The sequence below is a fragment of the Oncorhynchus mykiss genome, chromosome 6, assembly GCF_057628025.1.
Source record: "Oncorhynchus mykiss isolate SJ-2025 chromosome 6, ASM5762802v1, whole genome shotgun sequence".
NCBI lineage: Eukaryota > Metazoa > Chordata > Actinopteri > Salmoniformes > Salmonidae > Oncorhynchus > Oncorhynchus mykiss.
This window is the reverse complement of record NC_143027.1, coordinates 78,077,680-78,089,897: the sequence shown is the minus strand read 5'-3', so window position 1 is coordinate 78,089,897 and position 12,218 is coordinate 78,077,680. Positions and strand designations below refer to the sequence as shown.

The 12,218-nt window shown below is 46.4% G+C and overlaps 1 protein-coding gene across 5 annotated transcripts in view; it reads left to right on the top strand.

Annotated features, from left to right (window-relative positions):
- Positions 1 to 12,218, top strand: part of nfatc3a (nuclear factor of activated T cells 3a) — a 91,581-nt gene that overhangs the window by 52,286 nt on the left and 27,077 nt on the right. For 3 of the 5 annotated variants that reach the window (XM_090238919.1, XM_021607746.3, XM_021607748.3), the window contains exons 4-6: positions 5,886 to 6,085; positions 6,834 to 7,030; positions 9,993 to 10,133. In XM_090238919.1, coding sequence (XP_090095045.1) covers positions 5,886 to 6,085; positions 6,834 to 7,030; positions 9,993 to 10,133 — 538 coding nt within the window. The remainder of the gene's footprint in view (positions 1 to 5,885; positions 6,086 to 6,833; positions 7,031 to 9,992; positions 10,134 to 12,218) is intronic. The other 2 variants (XM_021607747.3, XM_090238920.1) reach the window with 1 other exon arrangement.

Sequence of the window (12,218 nt, the reverse complement as noted above, 5' to 3'; positions counted from 1 at the left end):
GGGAGGTAGAGGTGAGGAGCTGAAGGGGGTGTGGAGGAGAGGTGAGGAGCGAGGGGAGGGAGGTAGAGGTGAGGACCTGAAGGGGGTGTGGAGGAGAGGTGAGGAGCTGAAGGGGGTGTGGAGGAGAGGTGAGGAGTGAGGGGAGGGAGGTAGAGGGTTGGAGCTGAATGGGGTGTGGAGGAGAGGTGAGGAGCGAGGAGAGGGAGGTAGAGGTGAGGACCTGAAGGGGGTGTGGAGGAGAGGTGAGGAGCGAGGGGAGGGAGGTAGAGGTGAGGAGCTGAAGGGGGTGTGGAGGAGAGGTGAGGAGCAAGGGGAGGGAGGTAGAGGTGAGGAGCTGAAGGGGGTGTGGAGGAGAGGTGAGCAGCGAGGGGAGGGAGGTAGAGGTGAGGACCTGAAGGGGGTGTGGAGGAGAGGTGAGGAGCGAGGGGAGGGAGGTAGAGGTGAGGACCTGAAGGGGGTGTGGAGGAGAGGTGAGGAGTGAGGGGAGGGAGGTAGAGGTGAGGACCTGAAGGGAGTGTGGAGGAGAGGTGAGGAGCGAGGGGAGGGAGGTAGAGGTAAGGAGCTGAAGGGGGTGTGGAGGAGAGGTGAGCAGCGAGGGAAAGGGGTGGGAGGGAGGATTTAGGCATGGTGAAACATGCAGCTCTCACTGTGAAGTTTGGCGGCCTACGCTTCTGTTGGTGATACGGCGCATAGCCCAGCCCAGCCCAACCCAACCCAACCCAGCCCCAGCCCTAGCCCCAGCCCAACCCAACCCATCCCTCAACACTTGTGTTTTGCCTTTTCAAAGGCTGTTTTAAATTTCTCCTTGTTGCATGTCACCCTCTTCTCCCCGGGCCCTGCCGGCCAGGCTGTTTTCTCTTCTAATACTGGATCAGTGGAACAGATGCCACAGAACCAAAATAAGCCTCTCTTTATTTAGACCTGAATCTGTAATGGTATCCAGCAGTTTTATATTTAGGTAACCTAGCAGGCAGCCTATGTATGTGTTCCAAATGGCATTCTAGTCCCTACATAGCGACCTGCTTTCAACAAGAGTCCTGGTCAAAAGTAGTGCACTTACTGCACTATGTAGGGAATAGGGTGGCTTTTGGGACGCAGACCTATATCCAGCAGCAGCAGTGCGGTGTGTGACATGTGACTGGTATTAATGTCAGCAGGTTTAATTTGACTACTGACTGACGTGATCCATCAGATCTTATTGACCAGCTGGTCCCAGAGGATTTGAGGAGGTTAAGAAAGTGCAGAGACCACCCTCCTGTGGTATTTCACACCAACCATGGATTTGGTGGGGGATGTGAGGTGAGGAATGTGAAACAAGCAGGCAGAGGGTGCGCGTGTGTGTGTGTGTGTGTGTGTGTATGTGTCTGCATGTGTCTACTCTGCTTGTCTCTACATGTGTCTGCGTGTGTCTACTCTGCCTGTGTCTATGTGTGTGTGTGTGTGTCTGCATGTGTCTACTTTGCCTGTGTTTACGTGTGTGTGTGTCTGTATTTTTTGCTTACTTGCCCTCGCATGTGTTATGTTTACATAACACTATACGTATTACAGTATTTGAAAAGGTGTAGCCTTGCTATGATGTTGGGACTGAAAAACGGAAATTGCAAAGAAAATAGTTATTTTGGAAGTAGTTTTAAATGTCAGAGGTTGTTAAATTAGCCATCTCTGTCTTCTGTTTCTGTTCTGTTTAACCGTGTGGTGTTGACTCACTGGGAGTGCTGAAGCAGGGCTTTTTCTACTCTACAGTCAGGCCCTAATCAGTTTTACCTGACGTATTATTTCATTTGGAGCAGCCCACATCTGCTGAGTGTGTTTCATAACATGATGGCTCACTACCAGACCTGGGCCTCGTGTTATAGACTAGAGACTGCGAGAGGCCTTGGTGTAGTGGGTCTTTACAGAAACATCTACTCCAGACCTGGGCCTCGTGTTATAGACTAGAGACTGAGAAAGGCCTTGGTGTAGTAGGTCTTTACAGAAACCTCTACTCCAGACCTGGGCCTCGTGTTACAGACTCTAGAGACTGAGAAAGGCCTTGGTGTAGTAGGTCTTTACAGAAACTTCTACTCCAGACCTGGGCCTCGTGTTACAGACTCTAGAGACTGAGAGAGGCCTTGGTGTAGTAGGTCTTTACAGAAACTTCTACTCCAGACCTGGGCCTCGTGTTACAGACTCTAGAGACTGAGAGAGGCCTTGGTGTAGTAGGTCTTTACAGAAACTTCTACTCCAGACCTGGGCCTCGTGTTACAGACTCTAGAGACTGAGAGAGGCCTTCGTGTAGTAGGTCTTTACAGAAACTTCTACTCCAGACCTGGGCCTCGTGTTACAGACTCTAGAGACTGAGAGAGGCCTTGGTGTAGTAGGTCTTTACAGAAACTTCTACTCCAGACCTGGGCCTCGTGTTACAGACTCTAGAGACTGAGAGAGGCCTTGGTGTAGTAGGTCTTTACAGAAACTTCTACTCCAGGATGAACTGCAGGTGTTAAAAGTATTTTATGTGAACAGAGTATTTTGTTTAGAGACGTGAGAAGTACCTCAGTACGAAACATGGTTTCACAAAACAATAACAATACTTGATTTCTGACCACGTTTTGTGCTCTAGTGCTCGTGACGTTCCTTCCTCTCTCTCTCTCTCTCTTTCACCCCCCCGCGCTCTCACAGTTTCATACCCACACAGAAACATAAAGTCGCTATACGTCCCCATAATAGGGGGATATTATACAGGAAGTAATGTTGACCGTATAAACAACTTTCAGCACATCTAAATATATTCAATTGCCAAAATGAAGACAAGCTTTTTTGACATTTGGAGTTGCAGTCAGAGTCTGCACATCCATTGTCTCAGAGATTCGTTGCACTCTATTTCTTATGAGACTTTACCTTTCTGCTCGACTCACCTGGTACCCTACAAAGACTAACCCTGTAGGGACAATATTAATAGCACTATAACAGCTGTGTTCCTGTATTCAGGTAGGGTTAAATCAATGCTAGTTCTCCTATTTGCAGATCTAAGAGACCATTATAGTGCAACTCTCTTCCTCTGTTTAAAAGCTCTGATGGACTAATCCATTACTAGGCTGAACTGTTCACCAACCCTGTCCGCTCAGCTGGGTGCCAATGTGTTGTGGATGCAACAGGCCCTATCCCTGACTCTGGCCTTGTTTCGACGGGCAAAATGGCACCGCCTCTGAGGCTGATCGCCCCAAGTGTGTGTGTGTGTGTGTGTGTGTGTGTGTGTGTGTGTGTGTGTGTGTGTGTGTGTGTCACAGTGTGAGACAAGGATGTGACCTCGCACGCTTCGCCCCGGCCGTCCAAAAGCTTCTTAGCATAGTCAGGGAGGAGTCAGATTGTCTCCTAGGTATCAGCCTGTAGCCCGTAGGTCCAACAGGAGCAGGCTTAGAGGGCACACACACTTCCAAGACATCCAGCTAGGAATGATTTCAGGGGACTTTCCCTGTCACTAAGTTCTATCCTAAGCCTGTGTGTGCCCCTCTGCCAGGTGCTCTTTACTCCATTGTTTTAATGCATGCAATATCAAAATGCTTTGGTTTTTGTTCATTAAAGCAGTGGCTGCATTTGATTAGTAAGCACCCAGTACTTCAGCATGAACAATGCATTGCGGAACTGGAAATTCTAACTGAGACAAATTGTCCAGTACAAATGGAAGTAGGCCTACTGCTCAGCTGTAATGTGTCTGCTGTGTGTTGAAAGGTTAAGAATCAAGAATGAAGTCCAAATGGAACAGAACAGGTCTCATCACCCATACTCTAAAGGTCTCCATGTGTTGCTGGTGCTTTCCTAGATGTGCCTGCCTGTATAAATAGGCGGAGCTGCAAAGCAGAGAGGAGAATGACCTAACCTGGTTGAGTTGAGCCTGGCAGGGCTGCAGTGGGCAGCTGCTGGGCCTGCTTTTTAATTTTTTTGCCAGCTACCCTGAAGATGAATTAACCAGCCAGACCAGACCAGCCGGGCCTTGTAACCTGTAACTAGGCCTATGAGGAGCCAGGTCATCAAAAACCCTGCCCCCTTTCTCTCTCACTCACACACAAACACAAACACACAGAGGTTAGAGGTCAGGGAGAGGGGTTGGGTTAGGGTTCACTGAGTAAACAAAGCCCCTGACCAGCATCGTCTTGAAGACTGTGTGTCCCGGCTACCTCACCTCACTACCCCTATTCAGAACACTGAGGCTTTATGCTCCTAGAACCCTGCTCCTGTCTTCAGCGTTATTGTAGTAGAGGTGTAGAGGTCTTTACCACCCTGTATGATACCCAGGGGATTCGTCTTCTCTCAAAGACCACTAAACATAACACATCGTTTCCACTGACTCTGTCTGACCCCAACAGGCCCCCATACCTCTATTTTGACCCCGCTGGGTCCCATCTATGGGTTTTAGTCAGAGAGAAAATAGTCTGAAAATTCAATAATGGAGTGGCTCATAGGATCTCTCCCCCCTAAGTGAGCACACACCACCACAGTCAAGCTTTCAGTCGGAGCTGGAAAGGAAAAGGATGTCCAATAATTGGTTTCAGAGAAAGTAAATATTTTGAAACCTAGCGGCATGTGATTTTTGGTGGTTGGTGTTTTTCTCAGGTCCACTTGTTTCCACCCAGACCATAATTTCACTGTTTTGGCTGCTGTTGGTCTGTGGACTGCATAATGACAACTCCCACCCTCAAACCCCCCTCCTTTCTTTTCTCTTTTTTTCTCCTTCCACACCTAACCTTTTTCTCTCTTTCCCCAAACGGGAACGCCGGTGTGTGACGCAGGGTGGGGAGCAGGGGTAACCCTCCAGCTGCAGTGGAGCCAGGGGTTGGATGTGGCTTGGCTGGGTCGGGGAGGTGGGTACGGGGGGGTGGTGGGTGGAGGGGGTGCCATCCTGCCGTCACGGCCCCTGCCAAGCACAACATTACTAACAGTAGTGGGATTGTGTTGTCGGTGTTTTCTCTGTCCCTCTGAGGAGTGGATGGAGGGGAGGGCCTCTCACCTGCATGGCAGGCTGATGGCCATTTTGGCTCCTGAAAGAACCAAGAAGGAGAGAGCAGCTGCACAGGCTGCCCAGGACTCAGGCCAAGCTGGCACTGGCACCACAGCTGGATCAGGGTCATGGGCGTTGGTTGGCAATTTCACTGACAGGTTTAGTCTAGAACCCAAAACCGCAGCTTCACCAATAAAAAGTTCTTTAAAAGGTGCACGATAGACCACACAGAATGAGTTGAAGATCATATCCGTGGTGACTTGTTTTTCCAAGTTTGCACTCCATTCAGTAAAGTTGTAGCCATTTGTTTCCAGTACTGTGGTGCACCAAAGAATGTCTTTCAAGATAAAAATTAAAATGGAGTGAAAACATCTATTTCTCCTTTCTCTCTCGTGTTTTGAAAATGTGTCTCCTCGTTTTTTGTCTTGGTCTTTTTGGGTAGCTCCGACTTGTTGGGGGTTTGTCTCGGAAAATACTGGGCTAAGGTCTGAGTTGGTGGTTCCTCTGTAGAAGGGATAGAAGGGATTGTGTGTGTGCCTGTGTGTGTGCGCGAGTGCCTGTGTGTGTGCCTGTGTGTGTGTGTGTGCCTGTGTGTGCGTGTGTGTGCCTGTGTGTGTGTGTGTGTGTGTGTGTGTGTGTGTGTGTGTGTGTTGACCTGGTTGGAGGCCAAGTAGAGGGATCCAGATGAATATCCAGAGATCCTGCCAGAAATTCCTGACTGACTGGGGTTTTCACTTGAACGTTTGAAGCTGACATTTAGGCTAGACTGCCTCCAGAAAAGAGAGAAGTGGCATTGGGAAGTAAAGGAAATGTGCAGATTGTCCATGAAGTGCGATGCTCGTATGGACTCTATCTACACACTCATGTTTTTTTTCTCCCCCCTTCCCTCCATGTCCCTGCCTTGTCTCAGCTGATGGGCTACAACGAGAAGCCTGTCAACCTACAGATGTTCATCGGCACGGCAGACGACCGCTACCTCAGACCTCACGCCTTCTACCAGGTGCATCGGATCACTGGGAAAACGGTGGCCACTGCCAGCCAGGAGATCATCATCTCCAGCACCAAAGTTCTCGAGATTCCTCTGCTTCCCGAAAACAATATGTCTGCCAGGTGGGTGTCATGGTTGCTCAAGGATTACATTACTCAGTTGAATTATGAGTGCTACCTCCTAGCACAGAGGAAGACCTTGAAAGTGTAAAAATAACAGTTTATGATCAAACAGGATCGTAATATCCAGACAGACAGACAGACACACACACACACACACACACACACGCATACATACATACATACATACATACGGTAGGGATTTTATTTGTTTTAATTCAAACTAACAGGAGGGTTAAGTTCAGCAGGAAAATATGAGAATTTCCCACCAAGCAGAATATGCTTTCAATACACTTTATTTCCTTATAGGGATCTACATTGACCACAGTATATATTTAGGCTTTTATTTCAAAGGATCTGGTTTTCCAATATGTTTTGTCTTAGATCTGGTGTTTCCCTCATAGCTGTAGCATTAATAAATCATATTTATAGCATTTACACATTGTAATTTGACTCAGATGGATATTTTTTCACAATATGATGGCAAAGGTTTATTATGGAATTTATTCGGGGCGGCAGGGTAGCCTAGTGGTTAGAGCGTTGGACTAGTAACCGAAAGGTTTCAAGTTCAAACCCCCTGAGCTGTCGTTCTGCCCTTGAACAGGCAGTTAACCCACTGTTCCTAGGCCGTCATTGAAAATAAGAATTTGTTCTTAACTGACTTGCCTAGTTAAATAAAGGTAAACATTTTTTTTTTTTTTAATTCAGCCTTTTTTGCTTAATTGATACCCAATCGGGGGGTGTTGCTTAGCTCCCCTCCCTATCTCTCTTGCAGTATTGACTGTGCTGGCATCCTGAAGCTGCGGAACTCAGACATTGAGCTGCGTAAGGGGGAGACTGATATCGGGCGGAAGAACACGCGTGTGCGAGTGGTGTTTCGTGTTCACATTCCCCAGCCCAATGGGAAGGTTCTCTCTCTACAGGCTGCATCCATCCCCGTGGAGTGTTGTGAGTATCCAGATCCTGTTCAGATGCACACACACACACACACACACACACACACACACACATACATACATACATACATACGCACATACATACATACATACACACACACACACACACACACATACAGTGCCTTGCGAAAGTATTCGGCCCCCTTGAACTTTGCGACCTTTTGCCACATTTCAGGCTTCAAACATAAAGATATAAAACTGTATTTTTTTGTGAAGAATCAACAACAAGTGGGACACAATCATGAAGTGGAACGACATTTATTGGATATTTCAAACTTTTTTAACAAATCAAAAACTGAAAAATTGGGCGTGCAAAATTATTCAGCCCCCTTAAGTTAATACTTTGTAGCGCCACCTTTTGCTGCGATTACAGCTGTAAGTCGCTTGGGGTATGTCTCTATCAGTTTTGCACATCGAGAGACTGACATTTTTTCCCATTCCTCCTTGCAAAACAGCTCGAGCTCAGTGAGGTTGGATGGAGAGCATTTGTGAACAGCAGTTTTCAGTTCTTTCCACAGATTCTCGATTGGATTCAGGTCTGGACTTTGACTTGGCCATTCTAACACCTGGATATGTTTATTTTTGAACCATTCCATTGTAGATTTTGCTTTATGTTTTGGATCATTGTCTTGTTGGAAGACAAATCTCCGTCCCAGTCTCAGGTCTTTTGCAGACTCCATCAGGTTTTCCACTTCATGATTGTGTCCCACTTGTTGTTGATTCTTCACAAAAAAATAAAGTTTTATATTTTTAGGTTTGAAGCCTGAAATGTGGCAAAAGGTCGCAAAGTTCAAGGGGGCCGAATACTTTCGCAAGGCACTGTACATACATACATACATACATACATACATACATTCACATACGCACATACATACATACACACATACACACACACACACACACACACACACACACACACACACACACACACATACATACATACATACATACATACACGCACATACGCACATACATACATACATACATACATACACACACACACATACATACATACATACATACATACATACATACATACATACATACATACATACATTTATCTGCAAATAATGGTGGAAGATAAGTATTTGGTCACCTACAAACAAGCAAGATTTCTGGCTCTCACAGACCTGTAACTTCTTCTTTAAGAGGCTCCTCTGTCCTCCACTCGTTACCTGTATTAATGGCACCTGTTTGAACTTGTTATCAGTATAAAAGACACCTGTCCACAACCTCAAACAGTCACACTCCAAACTCCACTATGGCCAAGACCAAAGAGCTGTCAAAGGACACCAAATACTTATTTTCCACCATCATTTGCAAATAAATTAATAAAAAATCCTACAATGTGATTTTCTGGATTTTTTTTTCTCATTTTGTCTGTCATAGTTGAAGTGTACCTATGATGAAAATTACAAGCCTCTCTCATCTTTTTAAGTGGGAGAACTTGCACAATTGGTGGCTGACTAAATACTTTTTTGCCCCATTGTACATGCAGTTGAAGTCGGAAGTTTATGATGTCATGGCTTTAGAAGCTCCTGATAGGCTAATTGACATCATTTTAGTCAATTGGAAGTGGACCTGTGGATGTATTTCAAGGCCTACCTTCAAACTCAGTGCCTCTTTGCTTGACATCATGGGAAAATCAAAAGAAATCAGCCAAGACCTCTGAATTTTTTTTTTGACCTCCACAAGTCTGGTTCATCCTTGGGAGCAATTTCCAAACGCCTGAAGGTACCACGTTCATCTGTACAAACAATAGTACACAAGTATAAACACTGTGGGACCACGCAGCCAGCCGTCATACCGCTAGAGACCCTAGAGATGAACGTACTTTGGTGCGAAAAGTGCAAATCAATCCGAGAACAACCGCAAAGGACGTGAAAATGCTGGAAGAAATAGGTACAAAAGTATCTATATCCACAGTAAAACGAGTCCTATATCAACATAACCTAAAAGACTGCTCAGCAAGGAAGAAGCCGGTTTGCAACTGCACATGGGGACAAAGATTGTACTTTTTGGAGAAATGTCCTCTGGTCTGATGAAACAAAAATAGAACTGTTTGGCCATAATGACCATTGTTATGTTTGGAGGAAAACGGGGGAGACTTGCAAGCCGAAGAACACCATCCCAACCGTGAAGCACAGGGGTGGCAGCGTCATGTTGTGGGGGTGCTTTGCTGCAGGAGGGACTGGTGCACTTCACAAAATAGATGGCATCATGAGGAAGAACAATTATGTGGATATATTGAAGCAAAATCTCAAGACATCAGTCAGGAAGTTAAAGCTTGGTCGCAAATGCGTCTTCCAAATGGACAATGACCCCAAGCATACTTCCAAAGTTGTGGCAAAATGGCTTAAGGACAACGAAGTCAAGGTATTGGAGAGGCCATCACAGAGCCCTGACCTCAACACTATAGAAAATTTGTGGGCAGAACTGAAAAAGCGTGTGCAAGCAAGGATCCTACAAACCTGACTCAGTTACACCAGCTCTGTCAGGAGGAATGGGCCAAAATTCACCCAACTTATTGTGGGAAGCTTGTGGAAGGCTACCCGAAACGTTTGACCCAAGTTAAACAATTTAAAGGCAATGCTACCAAATACTAATTGAGTGTATGTTAACTTCTGAGCCACTGGAAATGTGATGAAAGAAATAGAAGCTGAAATAAATAATTATCTCTACTATTGTTCTGACATTTCACATTCTTAAAATAAAGTGGTGATCCTAACTGACCTAAGACAGGGAATTTTTACTAGGATTAAATGCCAGGAGTTGTGGAAAAACTGAGTTTAATTGTATTTGGCTAAGGTGTATGTAAACTTCCAACTTCAACTGTACATACTGCCCTTTTCTCTCGCTTTACCCCCTCATCTCTCTTTTTCTCTCTCTTTCTATCTCTCTCATATGTACATTGCTGCCTATGTAAACCCCTCTCTTCTCCTCTATCCTCCCAGCCCAGCGTTCGGCCCAGGAGCTTCCCCAGGTAGAGAAGGCCAGTCTGACCGGCTGTCTGGTCAGCGGGGGAGAGGAGATGGTCATCACAGGATCCAACTTCTTCCCCGAATCAAAGGTCATATTCCTGGAGAAGGGCCCTGGTAAGAGACTTGTACACACAGCGTCTCACACACAGGGGGGAGATCCTTAGGGACATCCTTGCTGAGGAATGTGATTGTTTTTCTTGATTATTTGTATTATATTGTACTTGACTTTATTTTGTAAATTGTGTATACAGTATGCAGGGGTCCCTTGTGAACGAGACGTTGGTCTCGATGGTGTTTCCCTGTTAAAATAAAAGTTAAATAAAATATTGTTGACCCACAAGCTGACTCATAATTCACATGGTCGAACAGTCCAACGGATCAGGAGAGATTATTTTTAGATTGTCCTCTTGCCTACAATGGTTTTATATCAGATATATACTGTTTGGTTCATCCAAATGAAACAGTAGCAAATACTCTGTAGTTTGGATCCAGTGAGTTGACCCAAGATCTGGGTTACTTTAGGTACTGTAGCTCCAGCTTAGCGTAACCATTGTTGTGTAGAAAACAGCGGGAGTGTAAGGACCCTTCTCAACATCCTCTAGATAGAACGTCACCATCACCAATCACCTCTTGCAACACAGAGTTCAAACAGGTTCCAATAGCTGATTTACTGACTGCGGAGGAAGAGTCAGACCCAACTAGATAGAAACACCTGGAAAAAGAACAGTCCCATGCCTCCTACAGCCCTGGGGTGCGTTCCACACCATGCTGCTATCCCGCCCACTAGCACTGCTCTACTATTTAAGGCACATGTATTTTTCTGTCATCCATGGAATGTTACTACTGAGTTATGAGTTATAATACACACAAGCTCAAAAGCAAGAGCCACTAAAATGGATCTCAGTCTCTTTTTCTGATCTTATCTGTCCGTTCCAAGAGATCGATGGGTAGCATATCTGACTACTGCTACTGACTGACACACAGGTTATCACACACTCACACAGTACAATCTACTGCTTACACCTGACTCCTCAGTCTCTCTCTAGTCCTTATCCGTGTTAATATTTAGCCATGCCCTGACCTGTTTAGTGTATTAACTTAATAAGAGAGAGTCTCTGAGTGTGGTCGGTCCTTCTGCTCATACTGTACCTCTTCATTGGGTTGAACTTAACGTACTACAGCCCACTATTTAGACTCTCCCTCCTTTAACTCTTTCAATAATAAAACACAAGTATGGGCGGGCTCCAGGATGGAAACTGTGAAAGGGTGACAGCGTTCTGTGAACCAGTCCCTGCCTGCCCACCATAGCTTTGTGAAAGAGGCCAAACTGAATCAAGTTCAAACACGGAGGAGAGTCAAGGGGGCTGTTACTTATTGACTAAGATACATTATTTTGAGAAATTGAGTGGAAACCTTTACCCTAGGAGTGGAGTGGAGGAAACTTGGGCCCTGCAGACATGATGTGTCTCATCATGGGGGAAAGAGAGAGATAATGATGATCTGGTTTGTGTAAATTGTCCCTCATCAAGGCTAATCCAGACGCTTATTGCAGAACATGCCTGATTGGAGGGAGCGGATGGAGGGATGGAATAAAGAGAGGAGAGGAAGAGAGTAGTAATGACAGAGTTTTCCACCTTCTCCTTCCATAAACAGTGGAATCACGTTGAGCGTGAAAGACAAGTTTATTGTGGTTAGTTAGGTAATGTATAGTCAGTGTTTCCCCTAGAATGTTTTTCAGCAATGTTGGGGGGGTCTTCCTGCAGGGGGTAGGGTGAGGACTTCATCTGGGGTGTGGTGGATGGGGTCCTGGGGGAGTAGGATGGGGACAACATGCAGGGGGGGTAGGGTGGGGACTTCATGCGGGGGGGTAGGGTGGGGACTTCATGCGGAGTGTGGTGGATGGGGTCTTCCTGGGGGAGTAGGATGGGGACAACATGCAGGGGGGGTAGGGGGGGGACTTCATGCGGGGGGGTAGGGTGGGGACTTCATGCGGGGTGTAGGGTGAGGACTTCATGCGGGGTGTGGTGTATGGGGTCTTCCTGGGGGGGTAGGGTGAGGACTTCATGTGGGGGGTAGGGTGAGGACTTCAGGGTGGAGTCTTCCTGCGCGGGGACTTCATGCGTGGAGTCTTCCTAGGGGGGTAGGATGGGGACTTCGTGCGGGGTGTGGTGGATGGGGTCTTCCTGGGGGGGTTGGATG